This window comes from Hakea prostrata, chromosome 7, assembly GCF_041222555.1.
Source record: "Hakea prostrata isolate BN-2017 chromosome 7, UWA_Hpros_2, whole genome shotgun sequence".
Classification (NCBI taxonomy): Eukaryota; Viridiplantae; Streptophyta; class Magnoliopsida; order Proteales; family Proteaceae; genus Hakea; species Hakea prostrata.
This window is the reverse complement of record NC_142606.1, coordinates 7055631-7074518: the sequence shown is the minus strand read 5'-3', so window position 1 is coordinate 7074518 and position 18888 is coordinate 7055631. Positions and strand designations below refer to the sequence as shown.

The following is an 18888-nucleotide window of genomic DNA, read 5'->3' as shown; positions in this document are numbered from 1 at the left end:
CAAATTAGATTGGAATTCTAACCTCGATGTGGACCGGGGTGCAAGTCTGGGCTCGGCCCATGACCTTGTGGGCCACATGTAGAGCAATTCTTGTGAAACTTGTGCCACTGGGACCCACTATGGGATCTTCTAGACTTATTCTCAGTTCATCTTCTAACCGAAAACGGGCATGATTGTTTTGTGACTGTGTAACGAATTTTTTTAAGTTTTTTTTTTCCTTCTTTCTTTTGGGATCTGCGCCGATGATAAAGGTTAAAACAGGGAATTTGTAACTCGGATCTCCTTTGATTCAGGGATATAAAACTGAAGAACAACTTAAAAGAAAAGTCAATCTAAAATAATTTCTATTAGAAAAATTCTCAATCGTTGATTCGAATATTCCTGATCCTCAATCGTTGATTTGATATCTTTCGCTGGATTCAATTTTACAGAAACAAATCCACGTGGACGTAAGACCTCAATCTCTGATTTCTTTCTTTTTGTAGAAAACTCATTCTCTTCTTAAATTCAGACACAAACGAGACGAGACAGCAGTCCGCAATCCGTTTTATGCATACGAAGAGTGTTCTGGCCATGGCGTCTAGGGTTTCGATCAGCTTCTGCATTTTCGTTCTCTGTCATTTTGTTTCGCTTCATGGATTAGTCTCGGCCGAAGGAGACAAGGCTGAGGAGTTTGTGCTCACCCTTGATAACTCCAACTTCTCTGACACTCTTAACAAGCACAACTTCCTTGTCGTTGAGTTCTATGCTCCGTGGTACTGCTTCTTATTTTTCTTGTTTTTTTTTTTCTGCAATGCTGTTCGAAATGATATATCTGATCGGTCTTTCTCTTGTTTGTATGCGAATTCTGTTCGTATTTATTTTAGATCTACTGCCATTTGTTTTCTCTGCTGATTTCAGATCTAATATCGTGATCAAAGATTGTTCTTTCTGGAATTTGAAAAAAAAATGAATATACTTTTGATGTCTTCGGTGAAGGATGGATGTTATCTTATGAGAAGTGAAAATATTATTCCATTTTTGTAATAAAGGGATTTTCGAATGTAATGATAGTGTTCTGGCATTAGTTCGACTGAGACTTTCTGATTTTTGGATGACTTCGGGATCGAATTTGTTAACTTTCATGGAGCTGTACTTTCTGATTATTTGAAGAAAGTTTGGATAATTAGCAAGAATTAGCGCATTTGAATTCTCAGGTGATTGTTGAGTTACTCAATGCTTCTTGATTATACGGTATTTTGCTTTTGAGGATGATGATTTGTGTAGTCTGATAATTTACACGAGGTTGATCCTAATGGACGATCTATGCTAATGGTGTGACAGTTGTTGTTCATGGATGTTAAGTGCTTGATGATGCATCCACCATTTAATGGCTGATTTTGTTGGACTACCGTTGGTTTATTAGGAGAGAATTTATGCCAATACTTTGGAACTTTGTGTCATAATCATGATTTCTCATTGTTAGATTATAACGAACTTTAGCTTTGTTTCACAATCATTATATCTTTTTGTTGGATGCTAACATTTCTAGAGCCACACGAGATCTAGATGTTCGATTCTGAGGCATAAGTTTGATTTATTTCCTTTATCTTCTGTGGCAGGTGTGGTCACTGTAAGAATCTTGCTCCTGAGGTATAAGTTTCACAACACAAACTTCAATTCAAGATTTTAATTTTGAGTTGTAGATGATCTAGTATATGATCAATTTCTGAAGGATTTTTTATACTCTCAATATGTTATTTGATTTGTAGTACGAAAAAGCTGCTTCAGTTTTGAGTAGTCATGATCCTCCTATAGTTCTTGCTAAAGTGGATGCCAATGAAGAAGTAAACAGAGAACTTGCCACTGAATTTGAGATCAGGGGCTTCCCTACCATCAAGGTTTTAAGAAATGGAGGAAAGATTGTTCAAGACTACAAAGGTCCTAGGGATGCTGATGGTATAGTGACATATTTGAAAAAGCTAGCTGGTCCGCCATCTGCCGAGATAAAATCTGTTGAAGATGCTGGAAATATTATCAATGACAAGAATATTCTTATTGTGAGGGAATCACGCTCTAGTTTAACTGTCTTTCTTTGGATTTTCCCCCTGAAAATGATCAAGTGGTACTAATGTTTTGCACTTTTACAGGTTGGGATTTTCTCGGAGTTTTCAGGCGAAGAATTTGTAAACTTCACACAAGTAGCGGATAAGTTACGGTCGGACTATGAATTTGCTCATACGTTGGATGCTAAACACCTTCCAAGAGGGGAGCCAACAGTTAAAGGGCCTACTGTTAGGTTGTTCAAGCCATTTGATGAACTTGTTGTTGATTTCCAGGTATGCAAGATATTGCACAATTCTTGCTTTTGTTGTATTTTCCATGAGTGCATTATAATACCATGGGTTTTTCATGTGCAGAATTTTCATCTTGATGCTTTGGAGAACTTTATTGAAGAAGCTAGTGTGCCTATCATCACTCTTTTCAACAAGGATCCTAGCAACCAGCCATTCCTAGGAAAATTCTTTAACAATCCTCATACCAAGGTAAATGGTTTCTCTTTGGTTGACAATTGAACATGTTGCAAACCTTGACTATATCTCACTTTGACTTTCAAGTCCATTGCCTGCTGCAGTGTTCATAATGATATTGGTTGTTAATAGAATACCATGGTTTTCTTAACTCCCTTATCTCCCTTTCCCAATCTTCACCACAGCACAAAAGGGAAAAGTTGATATTACTCTAAAATGTATAGGATAGACATTGTGTGTGATGTCTCCTGCACAACTAAAATGCGTTGGACTTTCATTTCTCTTATTGAAACCTGTTAACATTATTTAGTTATTCTAGTTTCCAGTGTTCGAAGCAGTATGTCTAAGTGTTCAAAGTATAGTTCTAACCATAAATAGATAAATTCTCCTAAATCTATTTCAATCAAATAGGAGACTATATCCAAAAATAGGTTTCCATTGCTCCCAAGCATGAGGACCAAAATCTAATACAATGATGGGTTGCAAAGTGGTACCTTGAACAAAATCTCGTCCACTCTGCTTAATGTTAAGCCTTTTGGGCTGGACATAAGCTCGGTTAGGAGGCCAATAGGGCTTTGTACAAACAGACACTGGCCTTGACCTAGCCTGTTTTGTTATTTTGAATATGAGCCTTGCCCAAGTTGTGCATTGAGGCTTTGCTTAGTCTGTGGTTACACATAAAATGGGTATGTGCACTATATATGGTATGTTTTAAACATAAATGTTATACATTATATACATTTGTATCTTCTAGAGCATATACTCTGTATGAAATTGGTATGGGGAGATATCATGACAAGTCTGTGCTGGTCTGAAACAACTTTATCTGTTGGCATGTTGGAAGGCTTAACCATCTTTCCTGAAGATATATGCAGGTTCAGTCTGTTTCCATGCCTCTTTTCGTGGGTTTTGTGTGGTCTGCCTTTGGATTGTCTGTACTAATCAGTGACTGGTGACCTTATATAGGGAAAAATGGACTAACCTAGCAAGAAACAACCAATGGCCTACAATTTTTTTGTGGCAAATGAATATGGCTCTCCTAGTACTTAAGAGTCCTTGGAGTATTTTGCTGAGCTTTCTTTGTTCATGTGTGTGTCTTTATTTGTATTTCCTATGAACCCAAAAAACTAAATTACGATATCATGCAAGAACTTGTAATAAATAATTTTTCTATTTTAGCTATCATGTGGACTCTGGCATTTTCATATCATGTGAATACTCTGATGGGGATATGAATAATCGTTTTGGGGGTTTACCTGGGAGTAGACCTTAAATTTCTCTTTGTGATCTGTAACTATTGTCAATGTTTGTTAATGGGTTTTCTGTTTCACATGTATTGACGGAGAATACAGGCAATGTTGTTTTTGAACTTCAGTAGCGGGCTTCTTGATGCTTTCAAGTCAAAATACCACGATCTTGCAGTGCAGTACAAAGGAAAGGGAGTAGGCTTTTTATTGGGTGACATTGACGCCAGTCAAGGTGCATTCCAGGTGACTATTACTTCGTGTTGCTGTGTTTTTGTTTGACATTTCCTTGTACACTTAAATCTTTTATACATTTTAAATTCTCTTTGGCTTGAATGAACAGTATTTTGGTCTTCAAGAGGATCAGGTGCCTCTCCTCATTATACAGAAATCTGATGGCACAAAATATCTCAAAACAAATCTGGACGCCGAGCATATTGCACCCTCATTGAAAGAGTACATGGTGATGCTTCTGCTTCTGTTTGTTTACATAATTCTGTATTTGTAGTGGTTCTGATTTTCTGAATGTTGGGATGAATCGGGTTTCCCAATAATTCGCTGATGTAAAGACATCTTATCTTGTATTTCGTGGTCCTAAATTGAGTATCAAGATGTTTATTGTTGTCATTGATCTAATTTCCACAACCAGTAGGTCTTCTAGTTCTAATGAAATATTGAAAGATTATTGATTGTGGAGTCGATTCTGACCCTTCATGGATATTACCTTCAATGCTGAAAAAATGGGGTGGAAAGAGTAAATGAGGCCTCCCTCCCCTGTGGGTCTAGATGCTGTTTCCTAACTTGAATGTAACCACCATGTCAGAATGGGGCAACCTTACCATTGCACCAATGTATGCCCTCTGAATTAGTGAAAGTGCCTCCTCAACTTCAGGATTCAAGTCCCCCATTGCAAACATTGTGTTGAAATTAAGTGTTTTCTTTTTCTTTTTCATTTCATTAATGGCTGCAATAAGTCATAGCTTGGATAAGTTAATTCTTTTATTTGGTCTATACATTGCTGATATTTGTACATCTTTGCAGGAGGGAAGCTTAAAGCCATATGTGAAGTCAGAACCTATTCCTGAAGTTAACAATGAACCAGTGAAGGTGGTGGTTGCTGATAGCCTACAAGAAATTGTTTTCAACTCTGGAAAGAACGGTATGTACTTATTTGCAGATTAGAAGGATCAATACTGCAATGCATGCAAGTATTATAGGAACTCTTAAATGCAAGATTTAAATCAGATTAAGATCCCAGAGGAATGAAGGATAGGAGTATGTCTCTTCTACTCTATATTATGTGTCTGTCCCAACAAAAACCATGCACCACTGAAAGGATAAATTAAATTTTTTTTTGGGGGGGGGTCCAAAGGGATAAAATAAATTTAAAGCACTGTACTGTTTAAGGCACTGTATTGTAAATCAAGTAGAGTGCTTTAAATTGTTCTTATTCCCAAGTTCCAATGAGGTAATATATATGGTAATACAAATAGAGTATAATAGTTATTTTAGCAGGCAAGCAGGCACCTCCAGTTGGGTTCCTATACGTGGTTAGCTAAATTAGCAACTTTGTCATATATGAGGCATTTTTTACCATGACTTTTCAGTATGAACTCACAAAGGATAGTCTACATGATGTCTTCCATTGTCAAAATCAATTGAGTGGTGATGTGGGGATTCCAGCTAGAGTTTGTGTGACTGGTACCCAGCACTCCTGGTTACATTTTGGCCAGGATTTTGTTGGGCATTAATATCTGGGTTTATTTGCTGTAGTGTGCTGGAATTATAGGGTCCAAAATTTGGGAAGTTAATGGCTGATTTGGTATGATTTCTATTACGGAAAAGTTTGGGTTTGATTTTTGCACCTTATTCAGTGAAATAGAAATCAAATATGACAGAAATTCTGAAACAGCTGAGGAGCTGGTTCTACGTTGCTGTTGAAATCAGTTTACTTTTTCTTTCTAATGCAAATGGTGTCGCTACCACCGCCACCCTGTTGCCACCATCATTGCCACCGCCATTATCACTGTTTTTATCTTGCCAGCACCACCATTTTGTTTCCTCCAACTCCTTTCTGATCCTTGCCCTCCCTCCACTGCTGCCTCACCACCTTTGGAGTCCTTAGTTGTTATGGTTTGGAAATTTTTACTGGTGTGTTATTCCAGTAGATTTCCTGTTATTTATTCGTTATAATTTGAGCACCCTATAATATGTATTTTGGAAATGTGTGTCTCTATGTATATATATTGTATTTTCATGTTTTAATAATTTGAGAAGTTTGATTTTTGAAATGTGTTTGTCTCTGTATATATATTGTATTTTCATGTTTTTATAATTTGAGAAGTTTGCTCTCTCTTCCCCATCCCCCCTGTTACTCACAACCTCAGAAATAGGTTAATTGTTAGCTTCTGGGGTCTCAATTCCACTTTTATTTCTCCCTCTTGAGCTTGGTGCTCCCCCCCCCCCCCTTATTTTGCTGCCCTGTTGTATCATTTTCTCTTGTTTCGCTCTTTGCTTTAATTTATTTTTGTATTCATCCAAAAACAAAATTTGAGAAGTTGGATTTACAGTTTTGCTGGAGTTTTATGCACCTTGGTGTGGACATTGCAAGAAGCTGGCACCGATCTTGGATGAAGTTGCTGTTGCTCTCCAGAGTGATGCTGGTATCATCATTGCTAAGATGGTAAGCTCGTCTCTCTTTTTCCTTTTAATGAAAGTAAAAATTAATTTAGTGAGATTCCCTTTCTGCATTTCCTTGCAATCTAAATGAATTTTTATTTATGCCATCCATTTGAAGGACTACAATAGTAAGCTCATCTCTCTTTAGGCATTGTTTTATTGCTGAATAAGAAAAAAGTAGCTGACATGTTTTTACCATCCATTGTACCCATCATGTATTGGAGATCCTGTTCCTGAATCCTGACGTATCTTACCTCTTGGTATCTCTTTGTAGGATGCAACTGCGAATGACTTTCCTCGTACTTTTGATGTTAGCGGTTTCCCTACCTTGTACTTCAAAACAGCTAGTGGCAACCTTTTGCAGTATGATGGTGATAGAACAAAGGAGGCTATCATGGATTTCATTCAGAAGAATCAGACTCAGCAGCAATCTGTAATAGATGAGAAGCAGTCATTGAAAGATGAGGAAGACTCATTAAAAGATGAGCTATAATGTATAATGGAAGGTAATGGCCAAATATTGTGTTTATGCTTGTCGGGGCCACGTTCTAGATATGAAGAATTTTTTGTATGCTATATCTCCGAAAATATGATTGTTTGTAATGGAACCATTGCTTTTGGGCTGAATCTTTTGCGTAACCGCTTATTGGGGATAGCCATTTTTGCCTTCACATTCTGTGTAGGTGCATGGTTGACACCATTTTCTTACTTGGAAACTTGCGTTGCCATCTCTCTTCCTCACCAGTTGATCTTTTTCAATTAACCAGTAGTCATGGATGATTGTTTAAGAATTATTGGTTTCCTAAGCTTTTGACTAAATCTATGCTTCTTTTGCAGGATTTTCTTCCAGAAACTGCTAGGATGCAGCCACAACCCCATAGACATAGTGGACAACAGTGGTAAGAGCAGCAATTAGCAAGCTGAAGAAACTCCCCAGGGACTATCCTTTAATAAGACGGAAAAATAGGTGTCTTTTTATTGCCCAACGTTAGTTAAATCTTTCCTTCTTTCATGTTATTTAGGGTAAATTGGATAAACAGTTATTCGGATTCCATATGTAATTTAAAGTTCAATTTTATTACAAACTTAGCTCATTCTTTTGTCGATCTGTTGACATTTCATTGGTTTTGGTCTCCTTAAAATCTTTTTTTGGAACCAAGGTCTCCTTAATCAATGGATGGTAAATTATGAGTTGTGGTTGGTATTCTGGGCTGAACGAATCCTCAGAAGACAACAGAACTGGTCTGGCGAATGGAAGTCTGGAAATAATCAAAACAGAGCTGCTTCATACTCTTTGCCATGAAGAGTTGCTAAGGTATGGGATGTATTGGGCTTCTGTTACATTTCATTCAAGAAGCTTTTTTCCTTTATTTTGCCATTCTCTTCCGTTCTTGTGAAATTCATCTTTGTCTGTTCAATGATCCTATCGTTAAAAGACATGTTATTTCTCTCATAAATTCTGGAATCTCCTTGATTTTTTTCCACTCTCTCCATGATTTGGTTTCTTTAACAAACTCCAAAATCCGTCCATTTTCTCCCTTGATATTGGAAATCTTATATTTTCTCACCGATGTTGATATCTTTCGCTTTTCTGCGATTTAACATCAGAACCACAACTTGTCTTCGTCGAGAACTCGAAAACTTTATTCTGTCGAGGTTATTCTTTTATTATTATTACTGTCCGAAGTGTCTCGCGCACTAGCGTGACGCTCAATTACGTTTCATGGCAAAGTAACCAAACGCTGCAACGCATGGACGTTTGAAATTACTACCAATCAAAAATTAATTCCCTCTGATGATGCAGGGGCTTTGCAACAATGCAGAGAAATTTATTTTAGTAATAAAAAGAAGGCAAGTTGGCTATATTAATTCATTAAAGGTAGGTGAAGAAGAAAGGTGCCATACTTCATTAAAGAGAAGCCAAGAAAAAAAAGGTCTCAGAGAAATCCTCAACGACAAAACCATAAACTCATGACTTCATTCTATTGAGGTGTTTGTCCACCGCCGGCTCGGTTGTTTCCGGCGTCCTTTTCCGTTCCCCAGTCATGCAACCTAAGGTGCAGCTCAGCAGCAGCAATCAAGAAATGTACGGCTTGCTTTGGCCGTAGGATCTCGATCACACCTTCCAGCGTCCTCAGCCGTAGATCGTTTGCCTTCTCCACTATCCTCTCCAGCCCTTCTTCTTTCTTTTCCAGTGCCGATTTCACTCGTTCACTCGTCGCGTCTCCTTCTGTACTGTTCTCACCCTCTCTGTCATTATTCTTGTTCATCCACTCAGTCGCAGCATGGGCTAGTTCAACCATCGAGGAATCTGCTATGGTCTCCTGATACTTCGCCATCTTTTCCGTGAGTTCTTTTTCTTCTTTGATGGTCTTCCTCTGTAACTCGTCGATACGGGTGAGTTGAGTCGGCGAAATGTCTCCCAAGTCACCTGTACTAAGCCCAAGAAACAACTCAGCTAGATGACTCTCCAACTGTAAACCTGATTTGGAGTAGAGTAGATGGAAAGCCATACTGGGCCTCCAACCACCGATCCAGAGGAACGCAGATTCAAGCTTGCTCCTCCATGTTGGAGATATCATTCGAAGCACATCATGCTCTACCCAGATCGATTTGGCTCGGTAATAGTCTTCGTAGTGACGAACGACTCGGTTAATCAGAGTACGCAGTGCTCTCTCTTCTTCGTCTTCTGTTGCTGGGTCTTCGTTTCTGCTGCGGTGATTGTTATCTTTGGTGGCAGAGAGGAGCTCCTGCAGGTAACGATTCTGCTCCGCAAGCCAACATTCAAAGAATTTGTTGAAGCTTTCCTGCACGGGAATGCCGTCATGAACAACCGAATTCATGAAGTCTGCACTGGCTGGGAGGACTGACATTATTGCTTCTGCTTGGATAGGGAGTTTCAAAAAGAGCCTTCGATAATCCACTGCAGAACAGAGGAGGAAGTGGTGAATTTCTGGCTTTATTGTGGAGTGGGTTCGATAAATCTGAAGTGAAGCCGAGGAGGATTCCTTTTTGGAAATTTGGAACTGGATTGGTTTGAGTTTATAGAGAGAGAAAGAAAGAGAGGGATTTGCTTTGCTTAGTTGTTAAGTAAGTCCAACCAAAGGAGATAAGGTATTATTCAAGCTCTGAGAGTGAGCAAGCAGTGGCAGATGACTGGTCCATGGGTCTTGAAGAAACGCAATAAATAAACAGAAAACAGGACCAGGGAGCTCTGTGTTCTGTGTTTTTTTTGGGGGGTAAGAAGGGAACTCTCTGTATGTCGCGCTTTTTTACGAAAGAAACCATAAAGAAGGAAGAAAATGGTGGCTGTTTTTCCAAGATACAGATTTCGAGTGGCGGGGGCCAGCTCGTTAACAGCTTGTTCTGTCTCTCATGATTCATTTACTCAGAATAAAACAAACCACCAAATCTAAATCCAGTCGCTCTTTGGCGGAAGAACAGACCAGAATTCTCATCGCAGTGGATATGGTAATTCTTAACTTCCAAGTGTTCCTTTTTTTTTTTTTTTTTGTGTTTTGTCAAGAACTTCAAATGTTCCAAAGAAACATAGTCTCTCACTTTGTGTAATGTTTCAAAGAAACGTAGTCTCTCACTTTGTACCACAACAGTTTTTTGTTTATCTGAGTTTATCTAGTTAATGTTCTTGGGTAGGTTGCTCAGAGAACCCAGTTACTGCTTTTGTTTTGTTTGTTTTCCTGCGCTTCAGGTGGGTATCGCATGCGATCATTGCCGTTGGAGGGTTATCCATTCCCCCAGGCCCCAAACACAAACCCAAACCGAACCTTATTTTTTTAAGGTAGAGGCTTTGGTTGGGTAGTCTTCTTGTAGTTCATTAGAAAGAAGAAGAGAGGGGAGCGAAAAAACCATTAGAAAAGGAATATATGGTCATTCTTGTAGTTTGCGGAAAGTCAGAACATTGCATCTTTCCTGCATCAGGTATGTATGTCAGTATGTGAATCTGAAGTTCACAAGTCCCAATGAAAACGATTTGTGCTCTATATTTTGTATAAATATATATATATTTGTTTCATGTGGGATGATGGGATCTGAGGTCATGCTGCTCGGTGGCTTCTTCTTCGCTTCACTACGACGCATATATCAATGCTTAGATTACAACATGCGCGCACTGTTTCAAGTGTTGGGCTACTCCAGAACACAGTGGATGACCATATTCAACTTTAGGACTTAAAAGACCTGGCCCCTCTTCCTTTTCTTCAAGAGAAAGGAAAAAAAGAAAAAAGAAAAGGGAACTAGCATTTGATCTTCAATTAATGGTGAATTGTCGACTGGCTTTGATTTTACAAAATTATCTGTATCTTTGTGTAGGCATCTAGTTTAGTTTTCTGAAGGTCTTCATGTTCGAGAGGTGAATTTTCTATTTTCAGTCTAATTCGCTTAAATTCATTATTTTTCAGAAACAATATGTAGTTGCTACTGATGATTGGATTGACATACATGTTAAGAGGCACACCCATAATCGTAGAATGCAGCAAGTACAGATAATTTGTTAATGGGCATGACTTGCTTCAAAGGTCTGTTTAATCAATTAATCAATATCCTTTCCATCGAAGATCCACCCAGGTCTCTAAATGGGCGACACATTGCCTGCGCAGTTACTACACCAAACGCTATCCTTGGGTGGAGAGAATCTACATACCTGATTGGGTTCAGGTGTATATGAATGGGCTGCATCAGTAACTACAGGTCCACCATTGATCTTAGCCTTTTTACTGTGTCATGTATTGTGTACTTTGATGCCACTCAAAATCATCTTGGGATAGAGACGTCAATCCATTGGGCTATATATATGGCCTAACCCACCAGAGAAACTCTTGGTAAAACATGATCTTTGAAGGGCCAGATGTGCTTTTTATGAATTAGGATTACCATCACTACTCAAGGATGGAACTCTGGGGGAAACAAGGTTGAACATCTGAGTTGCAGTAACAGAACTTATCCTCACCATACAAGTCTGAAGAGGAAAACTGAGAACTTGGAGTTATTTTCAATGTGAGATCGATCGTATAAATGGCTAAGGACCCTTGTAGAGATAATAATTAATTGCTTAAGCTAAAAAAAGATATTATGATATATATGTGAGCCTTGGTATTCCATTACATGATCACAAGTAGCTAGGTAATTAAGTAATGAAGTAATATACATTAAATGCCTCATATATAGCTTCCTCAACCTCTTCCTTTTTGTGGGGGGTGGGTGGCTTTTAACTGATTTTCATCCAACAGAGAGGATAGATTTTTGTCTCTTTTATATCAATTATGCTTCCCTCTTCGAACATCTACATCACAGTTAAGCCTTTGAGTTTGGGTAATCTCTCTGCAGACGGTTCAGGAGCCACTGCTTTCCTTTTGTTTTCAATGCTGTTATCACCATTACAGTTTATGCTAATGCCACTGTTGTTAGAGACACTGCTACTGTCGGTGTTGGTGTTGGTGGTGCCACAGTTGCATTTGCATGTCAGAGATTTCAGAAGATGGGGTTGAAGCTTCTCCAAGTCTGATAACTGAACAGGCTTCAACAGGAACTCCTCTGCTCCTCCCTCCAAGCACCTATCAAAATTGTCATTAACCCAAACAAATGACAAACCATTTTTCCTAATGAGGGAAAAGCACCCAATAATTTTATGCTTCTTGGGTTTGTCAAATTTAGAGAAAGCTAAATGTTTTCAAGCCTTCACATCATTCACAATGAGTCAAAATGAGAGGGAAGATCTTCTCCAAATCTTTTTGTCCCAACAAAATAAGAAAGAGATCTCTAGAGCTAGAGAGAGATAGAGAGATAGAGAGAAAGACATTTTCCCAAAAAAATTTCAAATGAAAGACTTCTGAGGCAGTTCACATGGGGTCACATGGATTCTTTTTTCCAAAAGGGTGGCACCCACAGACTCATGGGTGCTTAAAAAAGAATGACAAAAATGCCAAACACATTATTCCAATCATAATACTCTAAAACGTATTTCGTTCTTTGGCCAGTTAGGTCTCCCTTTCCAGACAGAGCGAACATCTCTCACTTGCTCACACAGAGAGAGAGAGAGAGAGAATGCGACAGATCAAGTGGCTGGCATTATTCAATCTGGTCAATTTTCAGCCACAGTGATCTTATCATGTGGGACCTAACTAGTCTAGCTAGCCCATTTGTTTTTGCCTTCACAAGTTGGCAATTCTTCTGGTTTAAGAATAATGTTGCACCAAGCTTCGTCTCATCTTAAATGAAGTGACCTATGACAAGTTGATCAACTGGAACAGCAGAGAATGGAGGCGTTCAACACAGAACAAATTAAGAATAGTCAATAAGGCTACTTTTCTTTCTAGATAAAAGCAGTTCTTTTCAGGTAAGGTCTTTATGTTTTTCTTTTTTTACATGAACTGTAAAAAACATTCCATCAGATTGTTTGGTTATTTTCCTTTATTACAACCATGGGATCTACAAAAGTTCCCTTCTCTACCTGTTCTTATTTGTTGTTAGTTTAATGCAACTGTGAAGACCCATTGATGTCAGAAACACGAAAACCTGAAAAAATGCTTTGATTTCCATTCAAATGAAAACACCAGACTCAGCATGCATGGGTGTCATACTAATCAAAGAACTATTCTTTTCCAACATTAAAAGGAAAATCTCATCTAAGATCTGCCAAATCTTTATACAATGGAGTGGTCCTTCAGTTCAACATCGAATTTCCTTTATTGTCTATACATTTTAAGAAAGTGGAGATATATCTGGGACCTCCAGTTGTCAAACATTTCAAGCCTGTTATGTATCAAATGCCATTAATTCTTCTTTCAATACTAACAACCCAGTAGGGTTTATGATCCAACAATACTCTGAAGGTTAATTTCTATAAACCAAGTGAAGAAACTTTTCATAAGTTCCATCTGGGTTCCCATATAATGTGGGGAGTGTGCCCATTAGATCAGCTGCTTGTGAACTCTTATTTGATTAAAGTAAAAAAAAGAATACTATCTGGTCTAATGATTTCTATACTTATATAAGAACCCAAAAAAATATGAGTCCGAATCCTCTACCCAGATTATCTACATATGTATACTATTTGTCTTATCAGTACTGTGAACTATTTATATAATATAGTTGCACAGTACAACTATATAGTTCACCAAACCATAAATTCTATCAATAATTATGAACTATGTATATAGTATTGTTGCACAATTAATCAAAGTTGTGAACAATCCCTAATAGTAATCACAAGGATAGCTAAAATTAAGGACCAAAAATTTCGGTTTGGGGTCTCTGGGTTGACCAGTCAGTAAAAGTAAATAAAGAGTTTAGGTAATTTTCCTTTTATGTTTGCTTTTTTGAATCTTTACCCCCAACAGTTTCTAAAATTTGACTGGAGATAACATATCATGTAGTTGCCATTATTCCACTGGATCAAATTTTTGGTCTTTTAGTAAGATGATCTGAAGGTAGGACCAGGAGGATTTACCCCTCGTGACTCCAGTAATTAACCTATACTTATTCTTATTAAGATGTGCGTTTCAGTAACTCTTAATATATACCTACCTGGTTAATTTGCAGTGAAATGAAGCTAAAACAGACTTTAGAAAAAAAATCAGTGGATAATGTGTGGTTGGAAAGAATTACTTGATATATAAGAAACAAGATTGTTGATTTCACTGCACTTCTAATCAAAAGGACCCTTTGATCATACGCTTGTTACAAACATTCTATAGAAATCTCAAGTGGGTCCAATGTGTAAATTTGTCTTTCTTAAGAATCTGTTAACAGAAGACTACTTACCTAATGGAAGACTGATAAATGTTTGTAGACATATTTAAATTGTAACCAACTTCAAATCTTTTTCTTTGGTAAAGAACTTAAAATGCAATATTTAATGGAAGTTCGAGTGCATGAATCTGCATAAAATCATAGTAAAGAGAAAAGGAGAAAAAAAGAAGACTTACATGTTGATTCTGGAAGGCACATTTTCTGATGACATTACTACCACAGGGATGTCCTTCCAAGATGATTTCTGCTCACGTATGGGAAATTTTACTTACTTTAATCACGAAAACAAAGTAAACTCAGAAGAACAAGATGGGATTACAAAATGAGGGAGGTGATTAGTTGACCTTTACTCGCTTCAGTAAATCATAGCCACTCATTCCAGGCATAGAATAGTCAGTCATGATCAAGTTGACTTTAACATTCACTCTTTGTGCCTGTACCTGATGAACAATTAGTCTAAAAATAATTAGTGAATCAGAGAAAATTAATAAAATGGAGTGATATACTGGGAGAGTTAGATTGCTTAGATATCATTGAGAACTCACCTGGTTAAGGGTTTCTTCCTGATTAGTTATACAAATGGAGATAGGGGAAAAAATTTGTTTGACTTTCTAAGATTGTAAATTTCATATGTTCTTTCTTTTCTTCTTTCCTTCTCATTTTTATAGTATTTGTAGGTGTAGTCTCTCAGGAAAGCTTTTTCTTTTTTTAATAAAGCTTCACTGAGAAAGTCATTTTATGGGGAAAGAGTTTTTGTGTTGCTTGCATTCAAAATACAGATACCCATCTCTCCTCTCTCCTGGTTTGTTTCAATTTCAAAAAAAAAAAAATCCTTAAAAGAAGAAGTAGAGGCTCCCTTGGAGAGTCTTTAAAGCACAAATGCTATAGAAGCATTCTCACCTCATGTTCTGGTGGTGGAGAAGACGATGATGATGGTGAAGAGGATGTAGAATCATGGTCATCAACATTGCCAAGCAAACCCAAATATTCCAAAGCTTTATCACCAGATTCCACACAAGTAACTGTATCAAGGAAAGAATATAAGAAAGAAAACCAGTAAGGAAACAAGGAAGTCCTCACATATAACTAAAACAAAGCTAACAGATTAAAATTGACATAAAAAAATAAAAAAAAATTCATAACCCAACTGTGATCAAACCTTATAATCAGAGACAAACTAAAAGTTCTTTCTCTCCCTCTCCTCTCTTCTGGTGTTAAGGTTAAAGTGCTAGATGTGAGTAAGTACCTTGGTAGGAAGAAACAGTAAGAAGCCTCTCCAGGAGCTTTCTATCAACCAGATCATCATCTACAGCTAACACATGGAAGTGATGTTGTTGGTCCTCTTGGTCATCCTCTTCAATATCTTCTGGGAAATGGTGCTGTTGGTTTTCTTGGTTATCTTCTGGTTTTGATGTCGTCATTTCTCAAGGTTTCTGATCTTCTTCTTCTTCTTCTTTCCTCTCTCTCTCTCTCTCTCTCTCTCTCTCTAAATTTTGAAGTTGGATGAAGGTAGATGCAGTTGGGGCTGTGCTGTGTGAGTGTATATGCTTTTATAGGTTCATTCAGCAGTAGAAGAAGAGAAGAAAGAAGAGGAGTCCTGTAGTGGTTTATGGGTTCGGTTGGGTGGGGGAGTTGGGATGTTATTTACGTACATTTTTGAGTAGGTGAGAAGCAATCTTGCATTTCTGCAAATGTTTTTGCTTTCTAAGTTTCTTGTGATCTTCTCTAGATTCTCTGGTTGGCTTCAGTACAACGATTGATGGTCACCTGTGGGTCCCCTTCCTCTCTCTCTCTCTCTCTGTGTCTCCATTTGAGTGTTTGTGTGCGTGTGTAGAGATTACATGTGAAATGGGAGATCCTTGTTTCCCATTTTGTCTTTGCCAATGAAGACTTGTATTTGGGTGTGATATATAGGGCATGACCACCAAAAGAGAAGTTGATTACTTACATTAATTAATTATCTTTTTAAAAATATGATCTTCTACATGACACAACTCGTGTGTCCCCTTTTATCAGTACCCACAAGATTTGCATTCTAATTATAAAATTATAATTACAAGGTCAATCAGGTGATCATCTCAAAAACCATTCACCAATGAATCAAATTAATTGAAATACTTCAATGACTCAACCCAACAAAATGAATTGACTTATATACTCATGCATATAGATCAAAGATTCAACATTGGATCCTGAAGATCAGTACTATATACATGGTAAAGAGGTAAGAAGAAATAGGGTTGGTTGAATGGACATATTTGGCCCACTTCTCCTTAGAGGGATTAATAGTTACAGAGTGAGGGCCTTGGATCCTCTCCAGTCACTTGAGAATACCAATATATATGAGACAGAGCAGGGTGTTAGGTATAGGACCATTTAAAGTTTAAACCCTGCTTTGTTCTTCTATGCTCATTCTAAGTTACTGGAGAGAAGCCAAAGTCACAAAGGGCTGATGAAGGGAGGAAACTTACACATGATAACCCATGATGAGTACATCGATGGTGTCTATTACCTAATGAAGCCCATAATCTATAGCCTTAATGAGTAAGAGTAAACGATGTTTTTCCTTGGGATCTACAAGATTCTCTTGTTTGCTTTCAAAAGGATTGTTCTTTATTTTTAGAAAATTCTCTAGTGGTGAAAACAAAGACTTTTTTGACTTGTTCATCCAAAAATGTTGGCATGGTATCTTTCTTATATTTACCATTTAATCTTCTATCTATATGGAAACCCATGACATCAACTTATCAAGGTTTAGAAGGAATTGATTTTATCACTAAGATATTGTCGGGTTTGGATAAGTTTGGTGCAATGCTTAGAGTTTGGCTGTGTTTATAACTGAAATGAGTAACAGGTTAATTATTTATATAGGGCTAGATTTGTAATTTTATGAAGATTAGGATTCTGGGTACCTTTATAAAGTCTCTATAATACTAGTGTGAGAATAGTGAGATTTTCAAAAAATAGCGGGGTCTTCAAAAAATAGTGAAATCTCTCTTACTATTTGGTGAATTCAGGCAATTTTGTCGAATCTCTTGAGTATGTTTTACTTGTGTTCTTCTTCGTGATTCAATATCTATTCCAACTGAATGAATCAGGATTTGAAATTGACCGCCCACCTGACCTAATTCAATTCCATGGCATTTTGGAAAACTGTGCCCTAAGATGAGCGCAAATGAAGGATTAAACAAAAGGTGAGGAGGGGCTATCATGATGGGATAGTAGCCGTTGTCTGTTGGCCGTTATGGATCAATTCCAACTACCGTCATAACCGTTTTTATTATTTTAAAGTTTAAAATTACCCTTCTGGTGTATGATGTATGATTGTGTTTGGTTGGGCCTCCAAACACACTGTTCCTGATTGTAATTTATCAAATCATAAGCCCTGATTAATACATTAATAATTAAATATGGTAAGTAAAAGGGTAAAGTGATAATTAAGTATTTTCGGAGTGGGCCCCCCTTTTTGAAGAATTATAGTTGAGATCAATTATAATGCACGGGAATCAATCTTTTGTAATAATAAGGGCGGAGACACGATATCAATAAAGGTTGACATGATCGGCCCCACAACAATTGAAAAATCTCTGAGAACCCCAACAAAGTGAAAATCTTTTGTGGGACCCCCTCAAGAACTTCTATTCTAAAAGCCATGGGGTCCCCAAATCCTTCCAATTCAAGAGCGGGGGCCTCCGTGCAAATTAATTTTTTTTTCTCTCTCTTCTTCTTCCTCCGTTCTACTTTATCATCCTTCACACTTGAGTGCGGGTCCCACTTTTTGTCTGCCACGTGTTACATTCTTATCTCTGACCTTGTTTTTTCACGTCGGCGCGTGAGGTTCCACTTATGGCTACGCGGTTACGCGTGAGCCGTTCGATTTCAATAACTTTCTCTTCTTTTCAGACAGCATCCTAAAGAAGCACGCTTGTGTATTTGGAATCGGTTGTGCAACTCGTCCGGGTCAATTCAAAAGAAATCGGTCTATTCTAACATGATATGAAGGATTGGATGATACGTAAAAAGGATAAAAGTAAAATTTGAGATGGTTTCTGTCCCATCCACACTTTCAAAGTACGTTTTAGTAATAATTGTATATATACGAGTGGAGGACGAAATTGCAAAGTTTATCCTTCTAAGGGTAAATATGTAATTTTTATTAACATCAAATATCTCCATTTTTTGTGCACAAGTGGAAATTTTTTTTTTTTTGTAAATTTTGTCGTTATAATTTTTATCCCTAAATCTCTGCATTTAGGCAAATGCCCTGTTGGCGCAATTTCTTCTGTCCCAAGTAGAATATTAAGGTCTTGGAAAAGTGTAATTTTTGTGTCTCCTAAATGTTTTAGAATAGTAATTATGAGCTGAAGAATGTGTTGTGCATGCCATGGTGTCGAGATTGGTCGCAGAAGAAGGTTATGCGTTTACTTGTCATTGCTCCAAATTGTGTGAATCTTAACCTTCTTGGCCATTTTGTTTAACCCACGTGCTATTTCATCTAATGTTGTCTTTGTTGTGTCATTTCTTGCTCAAAAAAAGCAGTGATATCAATCAAAACTCGAGTGTCAGTAATATCACCTGGATTGGCGTCCGACATAGTGCTACTAGTCGACCCCTCGCCTAAATCCATGGGGGACGAAGAAGAATCACTGGAAAATAAACAGACTATACATGTATGTGGAGGAGGCATT

General features: G+C 37.6%; 3 protein-coding genes across 3 annotated transcripts; 1 reads left to right on the top strand and 2 right to left on the bottom strand.

The window, feature by feature from the left end:
• The first annotated feature begins 472 nt into the window (after window positions 1-472).
• LOC149009337 (protein disulfide-isomerase-like) lies at window positions 473-7756 on the top strand. The gene is made up of 11 exons (XM_089161486.1): window positions 473-755; window positions 1602-1632; window positions 1752-2039; window positions 2130-2318; window positions 2400-2525; window positions 3863-4000; window positions 4098-4217; window positions 4796-4913; window positions 6325-6437; window positions 6708-6939; window positions 7271-7756. The coding sequence occupies exons 1-10, from the start codon at window positions 550-552 to the stop codon at window positions 6924-6926; spliced, it is 1548 nt and encodes a 515-aa protein (XP_089017612.1). The 5' UTR covers window positions 473-549; the 3' UTR covers window positions 6927-6939; window positions 7271-7756.
• A 518-nt stretch (window positions 7757-8274) lies between these two features.
• LOC149009336 (protein DOG1-like 4) lies at window positions 8275-9672 on the bottom strand. Its single transcript, XM_089161487.1, has one exon. It carries the CDS (start codon window positions 9304-9306, stop codon window positions 8416-8418), a length of 891 nt encoding a protein of 296 aa, XP_089017613.1. The 5' UTR covers window positions 9307-9672; the 3' UTR covers window positions 8275-8415.
• A 1809-nt stretch (window positions 9673-11481) lies between these two features.
• LOC149009335 (two-component response regulator ORR9-like) lies at window positions 11482-15791 on the bottom strand. The gene is made up of 5 exons (XM_089162848.1): window positions 15447-15791; window positions 15101-15222; window positions 14545-14640; window positions 14377-14444; window positions 11482-12003 (listed from the first exon to the last, which is right to left on the bottom strand). Exons 1-5 carry the CDS (start codon window positions 15619-15621, stop codon window positions 11733-11735), a joined length of 732 nt encoding a protein of 243 aa, XP_089018974.1. The 5' UTR covers window positions 15622-15791; the 3' UTR covers window positions 11482-11732.
• Window positions 15792-18888: the final 3097 nt, after the last annotated feature.

Bases quoted from the DNA above. Each gene is read 5' to 3' on its own strand.
- LOC149009337 (XM_089161486.1), top strand. From the start codon at position 550: ATGCATACGAAGAGTGTTCTGGCCATGGCGTCTAGGGTTTCGATCAGC. The intron at 756-1,601 runs GTACTGCTTCTT...CTTCTGTGGCAG, and splicing joins GTTGAGTTCTATGCTCCGTG to GTGTGGTCACTGTAAGAATC. The intron at 2,526-3,862 runs GTAAATGGTTTC...CGGAGAATACAG, and splicing joins TTAACAATCCTCATACCAAG to GCAATGTTGTTTTTGAACTT.
- LOC149009336 (XM_089161487.1), bottom strand. From the start codon at position 9,306: ATGTCAGTCCTCCCAGCCAGTGCAGACTTCATGAATTCGGTTGTTCAT.
- LOC149009335 (XM_089162848.1), bottom strand. From the start codon at position 15,621: ATGACGACATCAAAACCAGAAGATAACCAAGAAAACCAACAGCACCAT. The intron at 14,641-15,100 runs GTGAGAATGCTT...ATTGTTCATCAG, and splicing joins CTCCACCACCAGAACATGAG to GTACAGGCACAAAGAGTGAA. The intron at 14,445-14,544 runs GTCAACTAATCA...ATACGTGAGCAG, and splicing joins ATTTACTGAAGCGAGTAAAG to AAATCATCTTGGAAGGACAT.